The following is a 26,843-nucleotide window of genomic DNA, read 5'->3' on the forward strand; positions in this document are numbered from 1 at the left end:
GATCTCTGCCTGTTTACTGGATTTGCCGTTTGCCTGTGCCCTTGACCTTCTGGCCTGGACCACCGTTTATGCTGATTTGCCCGTGACATCGACCTTTGGCTCGTTTCCTGACAATTCTTCTTAGCAAGTCACCCCTGACCTCGGCCTGTCCTTTGGAATTGCTGTCTGCCATTATCCTCTGCTCCTGGGTTCCCCGCCGCTAGTACACACCACACGACTCTCTTTAGTCTGCAGCTAAGCCTGCCCCTTACCACTAGGGGCTCCAGCGAACACCTGACTATCAGAGTAGACTCCGGGTGGTGTTGTATTGGTTGGTGGGGTTCCTAACACCCATTGGCTGAGTCCTCTGGTCATCTTTCCATGTCTGGCCAGGTGTCCTTTACTCAAGCTCCCACCTCTAGACCTGTATAAACTGGTTATTTTATGACATCTCGGGAGTTACTATTTGGTGTATGAAAAGTAATATTAGTTATAACTAGCGTTCGCAATGTGTGAATGCTACATGAACACCAGAAACGTTCTCATGCGAATGCAATCAGAAGAAGACCGAAGTCAGTGCAATTAAAATGTTTAACATTAATTAGCTTTTTCACATTAATATATTTTTAAATGATAGAACATTGAACTTATTTACATGTTTATGATAGTGATCAAGTTGCACATTAATCACATCGCAACTGATTGTAGTGTACAGAAATTATTGCCACATTCGTCCAACTATTAAACTTCAACATCACAATGACTGTCAGCTTATCCAGTCTCCAGCAATCTTGGTGTGGGGAAGGATTTCAAGGTATGTGGTGGCTTGGACACTGACCACACCGGATCATTGGATCTAGGACAGTGTAAACAATGGGTAAAAGATAGAGCGTCTAGGGGAATTTTTTTTTCCCGTAGGCACGAGATCCAGAAATACTAATGCAAAGAGATCCTTTTGCGCAGCAGTTTGCAAACATTGTTAGGAAAAAAAAGTAATTTGTTATCTAATACATACAGATCAGAAAGACACAGATTCAATCATTTTGTAAAATCAAAACATATTTGCATGCAGCCAGTAAGTGCTAGCTGTAAAGTGGTAGAAACAGGAGATTTCTTATCATTGCTTTCTCAGATTTTGCAGTATGGGACACCATTTCCAGTATATGTGCTTACATATAAATACATATGTAACTGCTGCCATGAAGTTCTTCAAGGAAAAGAAAAGATAACATAACTTCCATATTTACAATACATCACACTCCACACTTTACTTCTGGAAAGTCCAGAGATGGACGAATCCAGCCTTTGGCTATGCTCCAATTAGTGAATTGGAAGATAAAAGCTACTAGTTTTCTGCTCTCTTCCTCATTCTCGCTCTGGAACAAAATCTCCCAAAGATTGTGCGTAAGATCTTTTTAAACAAAACAGAGTGCATATTGTATACTTTTAAACATACATGGTCTTTACATTACTTCAGCCCCACCAGAATGGGTATTTTGATATGTTGTAGAAGCAACATAGTTGTTTGTTGAAAAATAATCTGAAGTTATGACTCCTGCCATATGTCTGGTGAAGTTAATGCTTCAACAAGAGTTACACATGCCTTCACAGTAATAGGACATTCACTATTAAAATGCAGACTACAATAAAATGCAAATATTTAATAGTGAATTTTAATTCTGATCCAGTGATCCTAGTGTGTAAACCATTTTCCATAGTCTTCATTATTATCAGTTTTAGCAATCATGTGCAACATTAGAATTCATAATTTAAATAGGTTGGAATCTTACACTTGTGTGCAAATTCCCTGTATCCTCATCCAATCTGCTTGACAGGTGAGTGGTGGGGTTATGACATTAGCCACCTGGGCATGTGTGACGTGAGGGTGTTGAAGCGTACATTAAAACAATTTTTAATTTCTGGTGTAAATTTGTTGCCTAGGTTAAGGTAATAAGAGTTCGGACAATTGTTCAGCAGCAGGCCAATTACTAGAAGATAACAATTTGCAACATAATTTTATTTCTTTTAAACATTGTTTTCCCTCTGTCCAAATTCCCTACCTCTGTGACATTGGGACAGGTTGGCCCTCAAGCTGATCAGACTGACAGATTAATTGCCTTCTTTGACATTGTGGTTATCTGCCCCAAATATATTCCATAACACCCCTTATCTGAAATATGTAACTGGAATCAATTTATTGGCTAGAACTATCCGATTCAATAGATATCAAACATAATTATGTTGGTGGCCAATAAAAGTACATTTCTAGGCCTTCCCTTTGCTAGGAATGGTCACATTTGACATCTTATCAAGACGATCCTACTATGAATCTACACAAGGGTCTCCCAAGACATGTTTGTATATGATTATACCTTGGATCAGTTATGCTTAATTGAGGAATATATTCTGAACTTTGACTGAGTCTTGAAATTAAATTTTTTTTTTTTTTTAAAGCAACCAAACTTTGGCCTGTACAAACGGCCATAACCAAAGCTGCAATATTTCTCCACCTGGTAACAATCAACATTATTGTTAAGAAACAGAACTTACATACAGGAATCCCTGGTAAGCTGATCAAGATCAATTTAAAGCAATCATTGTTCTCGGTTAAGAAAACCGGCTACAATGCGTACGAGTATCTTAGCAAGGCGGATGAAAGAGTAAGGGACGAGGTATACAACATATTCTAATTTCCTGTTCCTGACCCATCAGCTGCTATGGTAAATGGCTACGTTCATTGAACTATTGTTTATCCATAGAGAACAATAATCTTTAGGAGAGAATCCATCTCCCCTCTGTTTACCTAGCCAGACTGAACGAAGGGGACAAAATTACCTAATGCCCATGTACAGACTTACTGTGATTGATTTGAGAACATCTGCGGCATTTAGCTAAATATTCATGCACATGCTTTTCTGTAGCTGTGAATTATCAGCTGTTCAAAAGATGATTTTTTTTTTCTTCTGAAAAGGAAGTTTTCCATGCCTAAACATATTATTTACAAACAATGATTTACAATTGTCTTTGCTTTAATTTCCAGTGCAAAATAAAAATTAAGCAGACAGCCCTGATACTGATAAATACTTCTCTTTAAAGAAACTATATGCTGATAACCAATTCTCAGTAACTATTATGTTCCATGTAAAAGTACTGAAAAACCAAGAAATGTTATTCTGGTTTTAAAGTCTGGTTCACTTTCCTGGCACTTGCTCCTTCAGTCCTAACTGCTGTTAGCAAGTTTGTTTTTTTATACAAGTTCAAAGCAGAGCAGAGTATTCTCCTGGGTGTATTCCTGTCACAATCCATTAGAAATAGAACATCCAACAAATAAAACCTTCTAAAACAGTGGACACTTGGGATAGTATATCATAGTAGATGTACAAAGGTAAACAGAGTACTTTCAATTTACAAGGCCACATATTTTCCTGATTTCAACATCTGAAAAGTAAAAGAATTTCCAAATAAATACACCACAAAAACAGAGTGTGCAAATCAGGTAAAACTTGCTGCTTCAAGTTAAAGGGTTAAGGGTTGCAACATGGAATTTAAAGGACACCAGTTTTGTATGCAACAATATAAATTGGTGGTATTCACCTTGCAAGTAGATTTTAACAATGCTTAAAATTACACTATTTGCCTTTTGACGTCCACACAAAAGTTTATGGTAGTTTATGGGATGACAAAGGGTGCCATTGCAGTTGTTGCCTCGGCCAACAGAATAGCTAAAAACACCATTAATGAGGAGTCTAATCAGAAATATGAAAGAATACAGCTTAACTCACTCTGCAGATCTGATTTTGTGGAAACTCTTACTCAAGTCCATTAAAATGTTTTGGAAATACAGAAACTTAATGTACAATGGGTTTATGACTGGTACCTCACCTTCTCCCCCCCCCCCCCCATTGGCGACACACCGATTGTAACATTTCATCTTCTCCACATATATCTACAGTGACTTCAGTATCTCTATAATGCCTTCACCCCCATTGCCAATATTACCTCAAACGCTACCTCTAGCCTCTATCCCAGTGCATTAAACTTTGCTCCTACTGCAATGAAGGTCTCGCTCTATCCCGTATCCCCCTCTAATTGTTCTCTAAAGAGCATATTACTTTCACCTATACCATTTATCCCACCACCACATCTAGATCAAACCTTCTCACTTCCACTAGACTCCAGCTTTGCATCCCACATTCAATTGCCACTGTTGCTCCTAGCTCTGGCGTACACTATTGTTATACTTCACAACGCCCCCATTGCTGCATATTATTACTAACTCCTGCAGCTACAATTTGCACCCAATGCAACCACTGTCCAACAACTATCAAACACATTTATTTACCTTCCCTTCTCCTACCTGTGGCCATTACCACAATAAAAGACCCCTGCAGACTCTGGAAACTCAATGTTTCATTTCCACCCAGCAATGACAACATATTTAGACATGGAAAAACGTGAAAATAAAAACTAGCAAATGAGACGTTAACCATTCAGGACCTTTATTTCACCTTTCATACAAACAGCACACCATCAAATGGCTTCTTTCACAGCTTGACAATGTTCATGTACAAAGTAAATCCAACAAAAAAACATTATGTGGCTCTCGTTAAAGGCTTAATAAAGAACACAAACCCACACAGGCTTGGTTTTCTGCAGCATAAGTAAAGAATATATTTGGGCATAAACCCCTTTGCCCAAGAAGTAGTGCATGTCTTTGGGGGGGGGGGGGGGGGGGGACGACATCCACTCGGCTTGACTGAGTGGCATGAAAATCGCACAGGCTAAAAAGGAAAAGAATCTACTAAGAACTATTTTCAAGTATTTTTAGACCACATTAACAGACAGTATCATTGTCATTGGTGTGTAACTGAAAATTTTAAAGTGTGGTAACTGCACTTGAAGTTGTGGAGAGGGGGATTCAATGAAGCAGAGCCTCTTGGGACGTTGCAGTACTTAAACATTGCTAATTTTTGCTTGGTCTTCATAGATCAGCAACGTTCTCCTTGCCATAATGCTCGGAAGTGCGCGCATCACGTGAGGCTCCGATGGAACTTCGCCACAACTGAATTTCCCCCGTAGATTGAAGATCACGGCTATGACCCCTATGGCTGAACAGTTTTTAGGAGAAACTACAGACTGCCTTACAGACTTCAGTAGAGCGCTCATGTAACAACATTTACTGCATCAGGAAAATAATGGCTGCATTTAAAGTAAATGATCAACTTATTACCATGTAATAAAAGGGATGTAAACAACCAAAAACCCCATTTACCACAATCGTTATATAAGCTGTAGATGCATGGTCAGCTCTGTATTAACAGTGTTCAATAACGCTCATATAGTCTAACACTGCTAGAGAACGGTGGAAATTTTATTTAACATGGAATTTGCGAAAGCTATTTGAATGAAATCCAGTGTTTTTTTCATTTTAAACTAAAAACACTTAGAACTTATATTGCCCATATAGGTCAAACATATTCAAACAAAGACTTACTTTATTTTCAGTATAATTATTAGTTAAAAATAAATCACATAAAAAATTAGTTGAGACAGAATTATCATTAATGGGGGCCGATTCAATTCGGCCACGTTAGTGTAGAAATAACAGGGCGCTAGTATTATTACCATTAATATGGTAATTTTAACCTGAATTTTTGCTTGCAGTCCAAAGAGCTGCAAGCAAAAATTAGCGTTGCAATTACTGTACTAACCGTAATACTGTGCTTACCATATTAACAGTAATAGTGCGCAGTTGAATCGACCCCATGGATTGTTTTAAGTGTATTTATGAATACAATTTTAGTTTATATTTAAAGGGAAACAATGATCAAGATACAACTTTCAATATGGTATAAACGTTTCAGTTTACTTTGTTAGGGGGAAAAAAAAAATTATAAATTTTAACTACACTTAGCCTAGTCTACCCTTTGACAATTTCCGATCATTAAGAACCACAAAGCTATAGTGTACCAAACCAAAATAAAGAGGATTAATACCACCATCAGGATATATACATTTATAATTAAATGAAACAATACATATGAACATTTATCTTGATAGTTTTTCTTTATGTTGAAGCAGTATGAATAACCATAATTCTACTGCACCTATGCAGTTCTGTTAGAGCTGCGTACAAGTGAACATGACTATAGGTCATTAAAGTGCACCTGTTGTCTACACACAGTGTAAACAGCTATTCATGAGAACACAGTAAATCGATTCACCAGGAAGCAGTGACATCAATGAGGCACAAGTCCACTTTTAATACAGAACAGACCAATGAAACACTGCATCATCATAGTGGTAAGGTGTTACATGTTGGCTACTTACGAGTACACAGCTATATAAAATTACATGGCTGTAACTGTGTAGTAGCTTAAGTGATTAAACTACTATTTTACTCAAACAGAGGTTGAACAGTAAGCAAATTTCATTACTAAAACAGGGCAGTTTTATTTATATTTTTCCAAAATTGTGAATGGTAATACCCTTAATGTCAATAATGAAACCAGACCAACATGTTTGAGTACTGCATTGTATGAAAGGTGTGTGTGTATATAGAATAAAGGTTACCACAGCAAATAGCATTTCTGAAGAAAAGCAGTTGTGGAAATACAATTTTATTGCTTAAGTCCACACATGCATCAGGCTACGTTTTAGCACTCATAACATGGAGAGGAGGGAAAAAAAACACAACCTTTTTTGATGAGGTTGTTATTACATGAGCTCTACTGAAACTGCAGCTGAAATAATCTCAACTTGTGTAGTGTCTCCCTTGTCCAAAACCAGACTGATTATATTGATATCCTCCATGTTGAAAATGCTGCTCAAATTGGCCACCTTGGTTATAGCTCTGTGCTCCACGACCACCCCAACCACCACCTTGTCCTCCTCTTCCACCACGGCCACCTCGGCCTGCTCTGCCGCCTCCACGGCTGCCTCCTCGTTCATTCTGATGGCCACCATCTTGATATCTGTTGTCTTGTTGATAGCCTCCACCCTGGTATCCACTTCCAGAGTAGGATGAACCTTGGTAGCCACCATAACCTCCACCCCCTTGGTATCCCCCACCACCTTGGTATCCACTACCACCTCCCTGGTATCCACCCCCGCCTTGATATCCACCACCTTGGTAGCCCCCAGTTTGAACACCAGAATCCCTATAACCACCATCTTGATAGTGTCCACCAGAACTGCTACCTCCACCATCTGTCCAGCCTCCTTGAACTTTGCTTCCTCTACCACCTCTGTTCCCTTGATCATAGTTCCCACGGCCTCCTCCTCGACCACCACCTTGTTCATAGCCACCTCGACCACTGTATGACTGTTCATATCCACCTCGTCCTCCACCTCTACCACCACCTTGTGGAGGACCATCTTGTCTCTTCTGCCAAGGAGGCATTTCTGGTGGAGGAGGCTCAATTTCATTGGGTCTGCCACCACGGTCAGGAACTCTGCCCATTAAAACCTGCAATAAGGAGATGTATTGTTTATACACAAATACAGTTGCGCAGACTTCTTAGAAAACTATATCAAAGCAGACCTGGCTGAATGAATAATTAGAATTACAAAACATGTCCCTTAATTTTGATATATAACATGTTGTAAAAAGTGCAAACATATTTAGCACAGGTTATCGGTTATAGCATAAATATTCAATATGCCCAAGGCTACCTAAATAAGAGCAATCTATTTCAAAAAAGAATAAAAAAATAATATAAAATCCACTTTGAATGCTGACTACACCGACAAGTTACCCAGACATCTTCAGTCCGGACAGCTGCTTCCCGACGAGGTTCCATCACGGCTCTTCCGTGAACCGACTTCAACCAATCCCGAAGAAGTTAGACGCCGGCGCGACTTCATGACGTCACTGACATAGGCGACGCTGTTAGCGACGCTCTTAAGGGGGTAATGTAAGTATGCGGCCATGTACAATGTCGTTTACAATGGGTTCTACATTGTACATGGCCGCATACTTACATTACCCCCTTAAGAGCGTCACTAACAGCGTCGCCTATGTCAGTGACGTCATGAAGTCGCGCCGGCGTCTTCCTTCTTCGGGATTGGTTGAAGTCGGTTCGCAGAAGAGCCGTGATGGATCCTCGTCGGGAAGCAGCCGTCCGGACTGAAGATGTCTGGGTAAGTCTTGTCGGTGTAGGCAGCATCGATATGCCGTATCCCACCCCCCCTTATACCCAATTGTTGAGTGTCGCATGGTTCATACCACTTTTTAAAACATGCCACGTTAGACAGTTTAGGTGCATTTTTCTAAATTGATGTTGAACACATCTAGCTTTTTACTTTTGCAATATATATGTATATAGATTGTAAGATTACCTCTCTGTCTATTATTGGTCTTTGTTTTATTACCATTTTTTGTTCCTAATGGTAAAACATTGCAAAGTATGTTGGAGCTATATCAATAAATGTTACTATCTATAATATGTATGTTAAAAAACATTAAGTAATGCCACAATTGCATTACTATTACATTTGTTGTTTATTCAGCATAGGCATCATGGCTGCTCCCAGTCAATAAATACTAAGACTACACAACTTACATTAATCACTTTAAAAGATAGATGCAAAGTGAGTGAATTTTAATGCGAGAATGTAGCTTAAATAGAAAAATAAAAACATCTTTATATATACACTGAGCCAGATGCACTCTAGAAGATGAATTATGGCACAAACACAGGAAGCCATTTCACAATAGGAAGAGTGTTAGTTAAAAGATTTTAATTAAAATGCAGCTGAGAATCTGATTATTTTATAGAAAAATCAATTCACACGTTAAAAGCCAGTCTTCAGGATGTCTGCAAAAGCAGTAGTAATAAAAACATGTTTGGTTGCCCTTACATCTATGATTATTGTCGAAAAATGTTTGTATTTATTGTTAAAGGTGAGTGAAAGGCTCTAAGTAATAATCATAAAGCAAAACTACAAACTTGGGGCACTCACCTGGGTAAAGGGAGTGGATGAAGCACAAATTCAAGCAATACAACCTTATCTTTTCTTACACTATGGAATCTATGTATCCAGGAGTTTGTATAACTGAACACAAGATACAAGTCTCTACCATATTTACAAACTTCAACATTGGGATTTTTGCCCATTCTTCTTTGCCCTACTGCTTGAAATCCATCAGGTCATCTGGAGTGCGTTGGTGAACAGCTCCTTTAAAATCATTCCAGAGATTTGATAATATTGAGGTCTAAGTTTTCACTAGGCCATTCTAGGATAGATTTTTTTACATTAAGTTTAAGACAAGCTCTATGTTTTGGATCATTGTCTTGTTGGACTATAATACTTCTCCCAAGCCCTCTCTCTCTGGCAGACTGCAGTAGGTTTTCTCTTGAAGATTTGTCTCTCTCTTGCTATCTAGTTGGAGGAATTTCTGAATCCCTGAAGCAAAGAAGCATTCTCATGGCATTATGCTGCTTCCACCATGGTTCACGGTAAGGAGAGAGTTCTTAAGATGCTATGCACCAGTATTATGTTTGTGCCAACCACAGGACCAAGTCTCCAGGCCAAAAAAAGTACACTTTGGTCTTATCAGACTAAAGATTCTTCCACAACTTGAGATGTGGGTAACCCGCAAGTGTTCTGTTAACGGTACCCAGGATTTCAAGCCCATTTTTTCTTCAACATTAATTTTTTGCCATCCTCCCACAAGGCGCAGATTGGTGAAACCCCTGGACAACTGCTACCCGATGCATTTTTTAACATGGTAAACTGTCAAAGTTGCCGTATGCCTCCCTAACATGCATCCCTTTTGCACAGGCGCTCAGTTTTGGAGGACAGCCTGTTTTAGACAAAAGTGAAAGTCGAGCAACATCTTTGTAATGGACTTGAAGAAAAAGCAGTTGTTTATAGACAGAGTATTTTGTGTTAATCAGTGGTAAGCATTAGCAAATAAATATATTCTGATTCCACAACGTAAGAAAAAGTAAATTAAAAATTACTAAAGGGGGGATACTTTTTATAGCTGTGTCACCCTGAACTAAGTTTATAAGAAAAAAAAAAAAAAAAAAAGAATTGTCTTAAATGTTTTTGTAAAATACACTTAACCACCTCCAGTACATGCATGGTGTAGGTCTTACCCCTGATGAAATTGGGGTTCCTCCAACGGAGGACCTGACCTACACAACTGGCGCAGCAGAGAACTTTAGGTCAGGACTGTATTTCTTCTTGTTTCAGTCGGTCATACTAAACTCGTAACGTGATTACTATTGGCATTGGAACTTTGCTATAACATCAGTAGGCTGAAGCAGCATATTTATACAGCAGAGGGTGGGTTGGATATGTGGAGGAACGACTTCAACAAGGGTTAGAAAAAAGCAGTATGAAATTATGTGAAAACACTGATAATTATCTGGAACTTTATGGTTATAGATAACGTAGAGATTTAAAAAAAAAAAAAAAAAAAAATAGAAAAATTACCCCATAAACTTTCCCCATCTAAAAAGAAATCGATCCTTTATGAAAAAACTCCAAACACTTAAATTGCGGAAGGCACTACTCCTGCTACCTTATTTATAGCGCAAGCAGTCTTCTCCCGGATTGAGCCACTGCTAGTCCTCAAGATTTTGGACAGATCATGCCGGGCTGCCAATAGGTGGGCAACACAAATGGAGCCTTTACTCGAGAAGGCGGCACGCTTTGGCTGGTAAACTTTCCCCAGTTTGTCAGACTGACTCTGTTTAGAATTGAATTAGAGACACATTAGATAATGTAAACAAGGAATAATTATATTATGACAAACTGTAGATATCGCCAATGTGTTCTTATGCCAATAGAAGCAATTATAAAACATAGTAATATGTTTTACTCTGGGCTGTGGATATTATATTCAGTAGTGCCCTCTAGTGGCATTAATATGTTTTATGTATTCTATTTAACACCATATCCACAGTACAACTGGAAGATTGCAAAAGGCTATTTACTTCTGCGTTAGTGTATAAATGGTCAATGAGTTTTTCGTCAAACACCGAAAATATATTTGCTTAGGTAACAAAATGATGCTCAGCTTTAGTATTATATAAATATAATAAAATAACTAACTTGATTTTAATAGTTTAAAAAGACAAATCAACATCTTATTAAAACTATTTTGGCTCTTTTACAAGTATATTTACAACAGAGGTTCTTGTCTTATGGAAAGGCCCACAAAACTATACCATTAAATAAAACATAATGTTATTAGAATAGTAAGCGCACAATTTCCTATTTATTTAAAATATTGAAGTAATTCAAGTGAAGTAGATTAATGAAAAAACTAACAATGGTTTATAAAACCAATTAAGTGTTTATTTAGAACCATAAATATGTTCTAATCTAACTTTCACAGATATAAACTGTTTTGGGCTAATTTACATCCTAGATCTAAATAAATACTGAGGATGATTTCACTGGCAAAAGACTTAACAAGCACACACTTTAAAAGTGTTATCCACAATACATATTTTCCCACTGCGAGGTGGCCATAAAAACAAACGGCTAAGCGGAATCCCACAAAGTGAACGTATTAGAATTCAAAGAAATGCATCACCTAATCATTTTCAATATTGTTTAATTTCACAATATAATAGGGATCATACAAGAGTAGAAAAAGTAGTTATACTGTAGGCAGTTCTTTAGAAAATTATATATTGTGGTGCAAGCAGTTTAAAAAATAAAATGGCACCTTAAATTAAAAGCAAACAGACTGAATTATTAACAAACTTATTTGAATTAAAAATAAATTAAAGGAAAAATATACAAAATGGAAGGAAACAATTACTTGTTCTCCACTTATCTAGTATATTAACTTGTTACTAAAGCATGCAGAGTTTTGGATTTATAATTTGGATACATTGATCTTTTTATGTTTCAGTGAGTGCTGTGATTTTACTTTTTTCATCTAAATAGTTTATTTTTGTAATCATCTGTATTTCATGTATATTTACAGTTGAGAAAATTGTATATAATAGTTGTCAAAGTGCCTACAATTTTTGTACAGAAAAATCATTAACCAAAGAACACAATATTGGTCAAATCATATCATAAGACTTGGATGCTTGTAACTACTGCATTTATGTATAGCTTGTATACTAATTGTGTAATTAAGGTCATCACATTACTTATATAAGATAACTGTTCCCTGACATGTACACTGAAGTTCCTAAAGTCTGTTGAACAGTTGTTCCTAAAAGAACGTCGCTAAGGATACACACGTCTCCTGGTAGACTGGGATATACTGGGTGGTGGGAAACTGCTTGCATTTAAATGCTTTATATGTTATTCTCAATTAACTTTATTGTATAAATGCAATTTCACATTTCTTTCAGTTTATTACTTAAACTATTTTGACTCCTTAATTCTTTAATCCAGTGTCCCTTATTTCTACCTACCACTACACATTATGACAGTGCCAATAGGACTTTAATAAAATGGCATGAACCAGCATTGAATGCTGCAAGCAGCTTTTAGTCTAAAATAATTTGGGATTGACATTAGAGACTGAATAGTAGCACAGGCTTCCAATCATACTGCATTTCATGTAACTTTGCAAGGTAGTCATCCCCAGAAACAAAACAGGAATTTGCAGTGAAGTCATTCAACTGAAGTTAAATGGAGAAATCGAACTGTATTAGACATTGCAAACAGTACTTCTTATAACAGTACTTTACCTTTGCTCGGTCTGACCAACCAAATGATTGTATAGTCACATCCAGACGTTTAATTAACATTTTTCTCCGGACTTCATATTCATTACTTATGGCTTGATTGATTGCTTCAATTTTCTCCTGGGTAGAGATTAAGGTTTTTTTAATTTAACTTTAGTCAATTTATGGAAACAAGTTTATGGAAGAGACTTGAAAAGGAATGTACTGAACTTCTCAATGAAGTTATAAAAGAATGTTGCACTTATTCCTAGTCTTTTTCTTCAAGGTCTATGATACAACCATGACTAAAAGGGTTACACAACACCTACTAAAGCGGTTGTTTTATAAAAACCTACTGTTGCTCTCCCCCTCCGACTGCTAAAGTCAATGAGGAACTAAACTATAAAGCAGGAGGGTAAAATTGGTGTTCTAGGGACAGGGTGTCATGGATTGTTTGGCCTCTGCTCTGATTTTAAACTAAACATGACCCTAACCCTTTTAAGCACAATCAATATAAAACGCTCATTTACAATGAGATGAGACTTTCTAATATTTCATTTTTGGATTTATTCAAAATTAATGCATTTAAATAACATAGCACTCTGTCCAGTGCCTAGCGTGTTGCCTTTCTGCTATAACATAGCATTATTTTATATCGTAACTGTTACAGACTCAAGACAAGCTATGACAAAAGTTCAAACAGAAGGCCAGTACAAGCCTATCCAGGGATCGGCTCGCCTGAATCCACCAAATGCTGCAGAGGAAACAACAATGTAACAGGGAAAACACATTTTAAGTCTCCAATGTTCTGGTGGAGACTTTCCAAAGTACTAAAGTTGTAATGTGATCTCCTAGATGCAGGAATGTTCTGCTGCTAATTATATCCTTGTAACACCGATAATTACCAGAGCACTAAGGAGCTGTGGACTTAAAATACTCTAGACTGCATTTTGAATTGCAATATTATATGACATGGTTCTACAACACCTTACCCAATTTACTTTTCTCGTTTGAGGAGTTCTCTTCATATCAGGAACCTAAAGTTAACACTGCAGAGAGTAGATTTTATAGTTTTTAACACTATTGAATAAATATGTCTTATTTGATATTGGTATCTTTCTTAAAGTTTTGCAATATTTATTTTTTTACTCTTCATTATCCAGTGTAGCGGGCTTTGGTCTGTAATTCAAGGCGCCTCTCCAGAAAACACCCTATTGAATTTGGTGAATTTGTGGAGGGTTAAGCACAATACCACTTAACACATATGATCAGCATGGCACATTCCAGCCAGGCGTAAAAATCACCAACTTCCATGAGTAGGGTATGAAAAATTAATTAATATTTAGGTTCCTTAAGAGGATATGAGAAAGAAAATGAATTTATCATGCTACCATTCGTGGTTTATGAATCATCCATGTACTCAAATCACACAAAAAACCTTAAACAAATTTTTATGCAAAACAAATATCCTATGGATTTTTGTAAAAGTTTACAAAAAGTTGACTTCTTTTAAAATACCATAAAATCAAATATGTTAGGATTCATTTACACAATATACTATGATAAAATGTAAACTACTGTGTTAAAATATAAGCAAGAATACAACAAGAATACACAAGTGACATTAAAAAAAATAAAACTAGTATAAACATAGAAACAGTGCTTGATGATGTTGTCCCTAATGAAAACTTTATTAGCAAGAACAACATTACTGTGGAGTTACGGACCTACATAGTCAATTACATTTTTATATCATTGAAATGTACACTGATGTGTACAGGAATTTACATTAAAGATGTACAGACTACAACCATCCATAAATTATAAAAATTAAAATAATAGCATTTGCACATTTACTGTTGGGCATTTATAAATAGAAACAATGGCATACATAAAAAAAACATCCTTTGTTTATTGCACAACTAGTTCAAGAAACCCAAGGCTAGAATTGTGCAATACAAATTCACCTTGACAATTTGCTAGTGGGTAAGAAAACATCTTTTATATAAAATTTAAATCCTGAACAATAACTCCTAGACATTACTATTCATGCTTCAGATGAAGCATGAAAATAGAACTGGAAGGGGCATCCTTAAAGGCATGCACTGTAGAGTAGGGAATGACAACTGAACTAATACTATGAACCGTACTTGCAGATTTTCAAACCAAGAGGTTTTTTTTAAAACTTTTTGTTTGCATTAACCTCTAGAGTAAAAATATGAAACCTGCTCTGTAGGAAAACACAAAGTAATGGCAAATAAATTTGCTTCTTGTGCTTGCCAAGACTCTTCTGCCCCTCTGTGCGGATAAGTGTCTTTGTGAACATGTTGGATGGTCAGCGAGATGGTCAGCGAGAGAGGTAACATTTAATAGATATCATCAGTGGTCACAGTAGAAAATTTCAAGGGAACAAGCTGGATATGTACCCTCAGTTGTGAGGTACTGACAGCTTGAGCAGCTAAACAGTCAATCTATTTATGTAAATCTATAATCGTTTCAGTGCCTTGCAAGATGTATTAAAAAATAAAATAAAAACTGTATACATAAGTCGGGTCTGATTTATGTCCACATGTAAACAATTTTGGTCCCAAAATCCTGAGTCCACCCTGTACAGTGTTTATAGCCCCTACCCATCTGCTGTATCTCCTGTTATACTCATGAGGTTGAGTCCTCAGATGGCTCCATCTGGTGTGTCCGAGACAGACGTCATCAGGTTTAAACAGAGTAGCACCCATATGGCAGGAGAGACTCTTCTAGGAAGTATATATATATATCTATATCTATATCTATATCTCTATATCTCTATATCTCTATATCTCTATATAAAACACAGACTAATGTGGAGCATTATAATACTATTTTATAACAAATGTTAAACCTAAAATACTGTATATAGAAAAGCTTTTTTCAATATTTAGATATACAGTGAAATTTAGGGCTGTTTCTGGACAAGCGTGTGATGAAACAAGGGGTCCCTTTTCCTCATTAATGCTGTGAATTGTTTTTTTCACGGAATAGACTTTAAGTCAGGGATACTTTTTTACTCATTTTAATGTATTTATTAATTATATGTTTTAACCATGGTTTATGTTAGGGATGTAACATTGTGGTAACTGTATGCTTGCACTAGTATCAGGTCTGTAAGAGTGATAGTATTTCATCATATTGCAAAGTAAATAGACTGAAAAATGGAAGCACAAACAAATCCTCTCCTCGACAATTATGTACCACCAAAACAATAAACACAGTTTCACCACAGGCTAAGGAAGCCACAAGTGACTGGAGAAACGCGTCAGGTTCATGATTATTTGGAGTTACAAGCCTTTCTGCGCTCAGTGCTTTGCGTTTGGAGTAAGTGAGACAGGTTTGGATTCAGTCATTTGACTTGATTGTTGTGCCTTATAAAGAACAATTACCCATATTACAGACATCTGATTAAGGATTTTACTATATAGCTTCTACTCCTGGGAGGGGTGTGTAACTAGCCGCTGTCTTTTTCTGCTGTGAGATCGGAGGATACGTCACCCACAAAGCTGGGAAATAAGACGGCTGTTTCAGTGAGTACAATCTAAAATAGGAGGTAGTTTGTGGACTACTATCTCCGGGTGGCTAGTTTATACAAACATTTCAAGAAGGACTTTCACTTCCATAACTATTGTAATTTATCGTTTGTCCATGGGAAAGAAGTTTCATATGGCACAGAAAAAAAATATATATTCTATTAATTACTGCGATAATAGATATTCTTTATAATTTTATCTAATGTACACCATCGAGTTCTACAACCAGACTGTTATAAAAAACCTGTTTTCTCTCCTTTCATATTTGAGCTCTCACTTCAACAACGGCTTGTTTCTCCATTATTTTAAGGGTTACCCATAATATGATTTATGGTTATATTATATTATGTATAATTGTTCTTAATAAAATGTTTTAATAGGATATTGTTTTGGTGGTATATAATTGCCGAGGAGAGGATTTGTTTGCGCTTCCATTCTTGTCTATTTACTCTGCAATAAGATTGATCACAGTCTTTATAGGAAGCTGCAGAAATTCTTCTCCCCGTTAAGAGTGGTGGCTACATATTTTATATGATTTATGGTATTATGAGGAGTATTGTTTTAATTTATTCAAATCAGCGCCCAGGGATATCCTCTTTTGTGTGGATATAGTGTTGTTGGGTTTCATCATATTTGATTTCCTGTTACACAATGTTAATAAAGCATCTGGTCTGATGCTAGACAGGGGAATGGTGTTAGCTTGACTACCACATTCGGTTATAAAAAATATGTAATATCTCTGTATTGTAAGCTCCCCTGTTGGGGCTCTGCCCTCTTTGCAAGCGGGGAAAAAAAAAGAGCTGCGCATGCTCTAAAGTGAGATCCCATTGACGCAAACAAATCCAGTTCTAACTGGCTGGCTAGAGAGCAGTATACCCCCAGATCGGCTGCTCTGCTCAAACATCCACTAGGATTGGAGCAGTATTTTATCTGTGTGGAGTTTGTATGTTCTCCCCGTGTTTTCACCGGTTTCCTCCTACACTCCAAAAACATACTAGTAGGTTAATTGGCTGCTATAAAAATTGACCCTAGTCTGAGTGTGTTTGTGTGTGTGTATGTATGTATGTATGTTAGGGAATTTAGACCGTAAGCTCCAATGGGGCAGGAACTGATATGAGTGATCTGTCTGCCACAAGCTCAGTGACAGTGAAGCAGGACTGCTGACTTGCTTGCTGTGCCAGGAGAGAAGCCCATGTAGTAGTTCTGGTTGGCCACTAACAGACCGTGTTGGGTATTTCAACTTCGTTTGTCAGGGAGTTCTTAGAGCCCCCTACAGTTCTAACAAAGTGTGGCTGTCAAAAGGGTAGCTAGATTAGATAGATTACATGACCAAAAGTATGTGGACACCCACACAAAGTATCCATATTTGCTTGTGGAACATTTCATTCCAAACTATGGCCATTCATTTGGTGTTGGCTTCCCTTTTGTTGCTTTAATATCCTCCACTCTTCTTGGAAGGTAGATATCGGAACACGGCATCCATTCAGCCACAAGACCAGTGATGTTGGGAGATAAGGCTTGGCTTGCAGTCAGTGGTCCAATTCATCCCAAAAGTGTTCAATTGGATTGAAGTCAGTGCTCTGTACAGGACAGTGCAGTTCTTCCACACCAAACTAAGGAAACCATATTTTGATGGCCCTTGCTTTGTACATGATCATGCTAAAACAGGAAAAGGCCTTCCCCAAATTGTTACCACAAAGCTGAAATATTTCCCTTAAGGGGCACAGGCCAATCCATGAAAAACAGCCCCAGACTATTATTTCTCCTCCACCAAATGTTACAGTTAGCAGTAAGCATTTGGGTTGGAGGCGTTCTCCTGGCACCCGCCAAATCCAGATTTGTTTGTAAAACTGCCAGATGGTAAATAGTGATTAGTCACTTCAGAGATCACATTGCCATTGCTCCAGAGTCCAATGGCGGTGTGCTTTCCCGTCAACATTTGGCATTGTGCATGGTGATCTGAGGCTTGTGTGCGGCTGCTCAGCTAGGGAAACCCAATACATAAAGCTCCCAACAACTATATCTTGTACTGATGTTGATCCCAGAGACTGTTTGGAGCTTGTTCGTGAGTGCTGCAATTGAGAACAATTTTTCACCACTCAGCAGTCCTGTTCTGGGAGCTTGTGTGGCCTACTGCTTTCATGACTGAGCTGCTGTTGCTTCCAAGACTTTTCCAATCCATAATAACAGTGCTAACAGTTGACTGGGGCAGCTCCAGCAGGGCAGAATTTTGATAAAGTCACTTGTTGGAAAGTGGCATTCTATGACCGTGCAATGTTTAAAATTGTTGACCCATTCTACTGCTAATAATAGATTATGGAGTTTGCATGGTTATATATTTTATTTTATGCGCCCATTATCAATAGATGTTGTTGAAAAAGCCAAACCTACTAATCAGAAGAGGTGTCCACATACTTTTGCCCATGCAGTATATATGTGTATAGAGAGATAAATACAAACATGCACTCTATATTGGTGGTCTGCTAAAGCGAGACTGGCCTTGACAGAGTTTACAATGAAAAGGGTTCCGTTTTACAAGATGCCCTTTCCTATCAATTTGCTTTACTATGTAGTGGAAAATAACCACTAAATTAAAAAAAGAATATATACACAGGATTTCATTTGGCCAGAACTAAATTTCCCTTTTTCATTCTCTCTTTTTTCTTCCCTCCAGCAATAGTTTTCATGCAAATAGAACGTGAGCCTAAATGACTGCACTTACCCAATGAGATGGCCCCAAAGTTTTGTTCAGGAGAGGCTTTCCTATATGATTAGGTGGCACTTTGGCTAAAGTTTCCTTTAACTAGAAAAAAAAAAAAAAGTTACAAAGAAAAAAATGATTATTCAAAATATAAGATTTTGAGGAAAGTGAAGAAAGGTGCAAAACTGCAATTGTTGTTACCTATCAGAAACCCTTTAAATATACATTTATCAGTAATTTGCGTGGTTATGTATAGCTTTAAAATTGTAGCATATTAGATCTACAAGTAAAACAATTCAGATTTCACTTTGCAGTTTTATTAATGTAAAGTGCTGCCCACATTGTCCCCAGTTTACAGAGTGCGAAGTGGCGAGTGCTGAATCCCACCTGCTGTTTACATCATTTGTAGAGCTTCATGGGGGATGCCCACTGACCAGAGGAAGGGCTAAGAGGTTTCAGAGTTGGAGCAGCCCTAGTGATACAATCTGCTAGGAGGAGAAAAGTGACTTGATGGCTGTGCCTCCCAGTCCAGTCAAGTGCCACATTCACTACACACTTCTGGCCCATAGAAGATAATGATCTAACCAGTGCAGTATACATCACCAGAAATTATGTTCAATTAAAGCTATACGCAAATAATGTAAAAGGTGTGGTTGCAATTTATAAAAGTGCAATTTCTGCATATGTATAATTATCAGGTTTTATTTGAAAGCTATAAAACAGCATCATAAAAGTTTGAACGTATTTTGTCGTCTAGCATAGGAAAATGAGAACATTAAGAAAAGTATGACTTTTGGCAAAGTGTAGCGTTCATATGCTTAGAACAAGTGGATCTAACTCCAACTTAGCCACACACACAGAAGACCAAACTGGACAAATATCAATTAAACTGAACGAACAAATCCTTTCAGCCCAAAAGTTTCCTGTTGCAGATGATACCACTATCAAGCCAATGTGGTCATTAGCCAAAATAATTTTCCACCCTGTCAAGTTTCATAAGAACATAATTTGCCAATTATTAAAAAAAGACAAAAAAACACTTACCTTTTTCTCAATTCCACTAAAAAACTGGAAGAGAGTTATATTAGCTGGAGGCTTTGACATTCCCAGAGTCATGCATACAGCCTTTAGCTCCTTATACACCTCACTGCCGCCACCCTCTTGTTCCTTCTTTGCAGGTATATTTACACACAGCATTCTTGCAGCTTCAAGCTCTGATATCAAATATGCTGCGAAGAGTCAAAACCACATTATTTACTTTAAGAAATCCTGTATCTTTAACATGTAACAGAGATGGTATTTAAATCCAACAAATATAACAATGTTCTTTCCTTTCTGTAGAACTTCAATACAGAACATAAGAAGGTGCTTTCTGGTGATGCATTGTGCACCAATGTGCTGTAATCCACAGCAACCAGTTTGCTTTAATCTTCCCTGGTGTTCAACAACAACAACGGAAAAAAAAGATACACATCTGTCTATACACATCTCTAACTTTAATTTTGCTAATAAACACATATAAAAGCTTACAAAAGCACAGCACTTACTTAACAAGAGTAGACAGTTGTTCTTGTCAAGAAGGCGTTTAGAGAGGTCTCCGGAAATCAAAGATGTGTACGGGCAGTTCAACTCCATCAACAGACCGTTCATTTCTAGCTGAAACCCTTCTGCCTCACTAGGGCCTGTAATGTAATAAGAAACATGAGTAATACAGGGAATCTCTACCATATAGTATGAAAGCAATAGCCATTCTGTGCAATCATTTCTTCTTAATATTTCCATTGCTACATACTACACAAAATATACATTAACCATAGACTTTAATTGTGGCTGCAGAATCACTATGAAAATCTGACAGTATGGATATAAAAGCAAGAAACAAAAAAATATAGACACATAAAAACGTGACTTTAACAGATCCAGTAAACCTATATTACAGATCCCCTCCTCCCGACTTCCCAAATCACCTCTGGCCTCTCTCCCCATAGCAAGGCAGCCAATCTTCATGTGTACATCCAGTGACCAGAATAGAACTTTAACAAGTGAGCACAACATGTGAACTACTTATATGTATGTACTTCACCACATTCTCATCATTAATCTATACCATACAATTATTGTCAGGATCCTACTGCTTGTCTTGATCATAAAGAGGATTATTAGTCACAGATGTACATCAATATACTGTATTTTGGTCTATAAAACAGGGTTAAAGTATTTCACTTTAAACATGAATTTTACGTAATCCCCTCCCATGACCAATAATACTTTGGTGGGTGTCTATGCCCTCACTATTCTCTGTTACATATAAAAATGACCTTTGCTGATCACCTAAGGGAGTGAGACCACCAATGTACTGTACTATTAATAGCAAAACGGCATTAAGCAAAATTCATATTTAAAAAGGAAAAACTTAATTTGGTTGGGAATCACTGTAATAATGCAGTCTTCATGCTTAACTGCATACATACAAAATTATATACATAAACAGACACAACTGGCACACATTTACAGGGCAAGGTATACAGACACACAATCACAACAACTGGATAGATGTTTTCTCACAAGTGCACACATAGTACTTTACATTAAACATTATCTACATACCAAGCAGTATGGCCAACTAATACACACATAGTATATACCAAGATCTGAAAACAAAGTTTCTAAATATTTCAGTTGTATATTACATAAAATCAAAAATGCTTGATTTTCTGGATAAGGGGTTTTCTGTAATTTAGAGTCCCACACCTTAAATGATATATATTATACATACACACACACACACACACACACACACACACACACACACACAAGTGTTATACGCTAGATGGATAGATAATCACTTACTATTAGTGGCTTCCACATTTTCTTCCAGTTTGCAGAACAATCTTAGCTCGGTGACCAACCATGCACAGAGTTTGGTATATTCTGGGGAAAGGGCTCCTTGAGAGGCAGCATCAATCAATGCTCCCTCATCCATCAGGGATCCCTTGTACCTGAAGGAGAAGACAGTTATGTGGTTGACATAAGATAGGTCAGTACACTAATAAAGCTAAGGACAATGTTCAGTGGACAGCTCAATTAGTAGAGTAGCATGCTTCAACTGTAACAACACTGAGAAATTCAAGCAGTTGTTGAACTACAAGTCAACAGTTCAACAAGAGCGAGAACTACAACTAACCATGACAAAAAAAAGGAGGAAATCAAGGGACGAATGGCATAGGTAAGCTATAAAATAAAATACATAAATTAAGAATGTTTCTTTTAGAAAAACAGTGAGATCAAACACCATTCACAGTTTCTGGAGCGTAAATTTGCACCTAAACCCATCCCACTGCAATTAAAATACAATGGAAAAATCAGAGTCATTATGGAGACACCACTAGCCTTTGGGTGGTCGTCGGTTCTTACCACTTATCTAAATTTAAACGAACTCCATAAACAAAATAACTAAATACTATTCAGCATGACAAATGTTAGTAACGCAAGGAGTGGTGCATGTCATTGCTCCCACATCTGCAGATGTTTTAAAGTACAGCAAGTTCAATTGGCAGATTAGTTACAGTAAACCTTTTATATGGTTGATAACATCCGAACTCTAGTCACTACACACTATTACTTATATAACATTGCTCGGCTGTTATAACTCTGTTTGATTATTAAAGTCATGAAGTAAAACTTTTTTAAAACTTCATTTCACAGTTTGACTATAAAATATTGACACATAAAACAATTCACTTGGCAAATCAAAAAAAGACAAACAAATATTCATCTCTAATGAAGTGAACTAAATTGTTCTCGATACCTGGCACTAAAGAGGTCACTGGGAATAGACTTCGGCAAGAATGCAAGTTGTAGACTTAATATACTCAATGATCTTTAGGCTGGGTACACACTGCAGTGTTCTCAGACAATTATCGGGTTATTCACCCAATAAATGACCGTTCGGCCCGTTATTGCATTAGTGTGTACACTTAGACAATGAATGATAGTTTCAAAGCACAGACCATCGTTTGATTTGATTGTTCAGCAGAACTACAAATCTCGTTCAGCTATGGAACAACGTCCTTCCAATCCTGCAGTGTGTATCCACTCACGATCAGGATCTCCATAGAGTTTACAGAGTCATAATCTTTTCAGTCGACTGTTATGACAGATGAAAAGCACAGATCTGAAGATAAATTTTTTAAAACATGTATAGTGTGTACACATAAATCGTCATTTTTTTTTGTTTTTCGTTTTAGTCAATTGAAAATTCTGTAGTTTATACCCAACTTTACTGCTAGGAGTAGGTTGTTTTCATATAATTATGTGAATGTAAACATATGTAATCCGATTACACACTAAAGTCACTATAAATGTGTTCCTGCCAGATGAGGCCCAATTTATTGGTACTACACCTCTGTGAATTCATCTCAGCTACAACTTTCAGAAAAATTTCATTTTTCCTAGAATCCTCCTGCTCTTTTACTATAAGATCCTCAATCATATTAATCTATAGCGCCATTAATTCTGCAGCGCTGTACAGAGAACTCACTCACATCAGTCCCCCCATTATAGCAGTCCAAGAGTGTTTATTTAACTGCTGTACACATTTGGAAATTAAAAATGTTTATAGATCAACCCACAAACTATTGATCCAAGAACATGATAGAGAGCAATAAAGAAAGCACAATTTCTACAACATTCAATGGACATTAAAATAACTAATGGAATATACTTCCATATCCTTGTAGGTACTGGATGAATGAATAGAATCACTGCTTACAGGCAAGGAACTTGCATAATAAGTAACAGTATCGGAGCAAACACTATGCAAGATGAGTATTAGTCTTCATGACATGCATCTAATAGAAAAGAATACTGTTTTTCATTTAGGAATGTATGCCCTTGTGATCCTCCATTTAAAATCAGACCAAATACTTATTTTACTACACTGCATATATTTAACAATTCCATGTAGTAGTCCTATAGTATAGAGTTTGCCAAAACCATTATGTGCAAGTACGTTTCTGTTGTAACCATTTGCTAGGATGTTGGAAATTAGATCTCGCATTGTGTACTGCAATGCATCACAGTGTTTATTACTTAATACTGCTAAAGAAGGCAACTACAGCTACAAATTTTGTGATAGGTATGGTGGCTTCTCGAAGCATTCTCAACAAAACCACATTTCTGTCTGCATGGAGATGATCGTTCTTTTTTTTTTAGTTGTTTTTTTAATTCCTCTTGCATGTTACACTGGTAAAATACACAGGTCTTCTTAAATTGCTAGTTCCTGAATACCATAGGCATACTAGTAGTTTAATTGGCTGGTATCAAATTGACCTTAGTCTATGCTGGTCTGTGTATGTGTGTGTGTTATGGAATTTAGACTGTAAGCTCTAATGGGGCAGGGACTGATGTGAGCGAGTTCTCTGTACTGCACTGTAGAATTCATGGTGGTATATAAATAGCTGATGTTATTTTTGCTTATTTTTAGTGTTTATTTATAATCATATTATACAGCACTGTACAGAGACAAATGCAATCATTCCCACAAGTCCTTGCTCAGAGGGAGCTTACAATCTAAATTACCTACCACATGGCACACGGATCAATTTTTGAAAGGGCCCTAATTTTATATAAACCCACTTTGAAGATTGCTCTATGATGACCAGATGGTGAAAACTACATCCCCCAACAGCTGGAAGCAAGAGGTTTTGCACATAGATGTGGCAACAGTGGGAGGAAGAGGGACAATGTTTGCGCCAGAGCAATAGGCACACTGGTGAGTGTGTGCAGAAGTCTAGAACAGGCCCGAGCCAAACCTTTGGCTCTCCAGGTATGAAACTACAAGACCTCACATGCTATGGCAATAAATAGCCAGCCGATAGCTAGCAAGTCATGCTAGGACTTGTAGTTTCACAACTCCTAGAGAGCCCCCAGTTGGCCTGGCCTAGAAGGAGGTCATGGAGTGGGAGATAGGAAGGGCCCCATGAGAGAAGTGTTAAGAGAAACAGTAGTAATGGTGACTAGAGCTCCTGCATCAGTTGGCAACCAGAGTAAAGTGGAGCAGAGCAACAGCTCTAACCCCAGTGCTTTGAGACAGCAATGATAACCCCTGCACCACCATACTGTCCTTAAACATTCATATACGCATTTTACTACTTTACATAAACAGTTAATTAGTAAAAGTACTAAAATGTATTTCACTACTTCAGCTATTTACAACACTTAAGTAAACATTTGCAAGTGATAAACAGAAATAATGTAGAGTATAATGAAGATTCAGTTTTAATATGACATTGGGAGTAAGCAAAATATTGTATTACAGTTTGGATGTACAGCATAACTTATGGTTTGGAGTGGATCACAGATCCTCTGAGGGAAGGTAGATTATTAATCGCACACAGGAATAAACAAAATTAAAATGTGACATGATAGCAGTGAATTATAATATGGTATTCATGTTCTCTTATCATGCACTGTACCAGGGTGGAATCTGCAGAGGCAGTAATCTATACATATCGAGCCCACCACTCCTCTTATATAATACCCATACCCTAAATCTTCCAGGGCCTCCAGGATGTCATTCTCCATGATGTCAGACTCCATGATGTCAGCGGAAATAACGCTGCGTTTGCGGGCGTCCAGACTGACAACTACTGCACGATGACGACACGGCGGGACAGCTGATGCTGGACTGTACGGGCGAGCAGCTGGCTGGGGAGTAGAGTGCGTTGTGTGTCGCCCAGGGAGGGGAGCAAATCAGAGCTGTGGTGACTGACTACTGGGGGTCGCTCTGCAGCTGCCGGTATCTGCCTCTGTCACCGACTGCCTCCCCTCCCTCAGCAACTGACAGGAGAACGCGACTGCCGGGCTGGCAGGTACAAGGACCCCGCTAGCTCGCCTTTCCGTCTCTATGTCGTCATCGGTGCGACCTGGTAGCTGCCTGTTTATTGGAAATAGAGCACAAACACCCCCACCATTCTATTTTATAAATAAACATTATCAAATTAGTTTATTGATTGTAAATACAGGTTTTGAAGCTAATTAACCACGTCCAAGTTCGAAATAAGACTGATATTAAAGAAATGGAAACTGGCAATAGTAAAGGGCAGACCTTAAATATCAAGCTGGTAGTTCCAGGGTGGAACACGTGGAGAGGAAGTACGGACTGTAGCGTCGGGAGCAGGCTGACAGCGAGGTGTCTAAGTACATGTATACACAGATAATGGCAGCTCCGAGGGCAAAACTATATCTACAGTATAGGATGTTTAGCTATTAACATTTTGTTAACATAGGCCCTGATTCATTAAGGATCTTAACTTAAGAAACTTCTTATTTCAGTCTCTTGGACAAAACCATGTAACAATGCAAGGGGTGTAAATTAGGATTTTGTTTTGCACATAAGTTAAATACTGATTGTTTTTTTCATGTAGCACACAAATACTTGATAGCTTATTTGTACACTGAACTTTAAAGTTGACATTTGTGTGCTACATGAAAAAACATTCAGTATTTAATTTATGTGCAAAACAGAAAACTAGTTTGCACCCCTTGGATTGTAACATAGTTTTGTCCAGGAGACTGAAATAAGAAGTTTCTCAAGTTTAAAATCCTTAATGAATCAGACCCATAGTTACCAGCGCTTAAAACATTTACACGAGTTGTTGGTACTGGTCAGACATACACATGTAGCCATAATTACGCCACAATGATATTTATATAAGCCAGACAGTATACAATGGTTCAGGGCAACCCATGTCCCTGTTGGCTGCATCTATATACAGGTTACTCTCGTGAAGCAGATTAAAGCACATACTGAAATTATTGTTCCTATTTGTAGCTCAGCACATTTAGACCATGCCCCCAATCCTTCCAGGCCAAACCCCTAGTCTGAGATCATCAGCAGGGATAAATTGGTACTGCTGGTGGGTATGAGCTAAATGTGTATCGTGTATTAGA

At 37.6% G+C, this 26,843-nt stretch overlaps 1 protein-coding gene across 1 annotated transcript; it reads right to left on the minus strand.

Moving 5' to 3' along the window:
- Nucleotides 1-4,461: 4,461 nt before the first annotated feature.
- Nucleotides 4,462-25,785, minus strand: FAM98A (family with sequence similarity 98 member A). Its single transcript, XM_075203674.1, has 8 exons — nt 25,438-25,785; nt 21,741-21,889; nt 20,438-20,572; nt 19,935-20,119; nt 18,912-18,992; nt 12,654-12,770; nt 10,514-10,681; nt 4,462-7,447 (listed from the first exon to the last, which is right to left on the minus strand). The coding sequence occupies exons 1-8, from the start codon at nt 25,488-25,490 to the stop codon at nt 6,734-6,736; spliced, it is 1,602 nt and encodes a 533-aa protein (XP_075059775.1). The 5' UTR covers nt 25,491-25,785; the 3' UTR covers nt 4,462-6,733.
- Between the last annotated feature and the right edge of the window lie 1,058 nt (nt 25,786-26,843).

Source organism: Mixophyes fleayi, chromosome 3 (genome assembly GCF_038048845.1).
Source record: "Mixophyes fleayi isolate aMixFle1 chromosome 3, aMixFle1.hap1, whole genome shotgun sequence".
Taxonomy (NCBI): Eukaryota; Metazoa; Chordata; class Amphibia; order Anura; family Limnodynastidae; genus Mixophyes; species Mixophyes fleayi.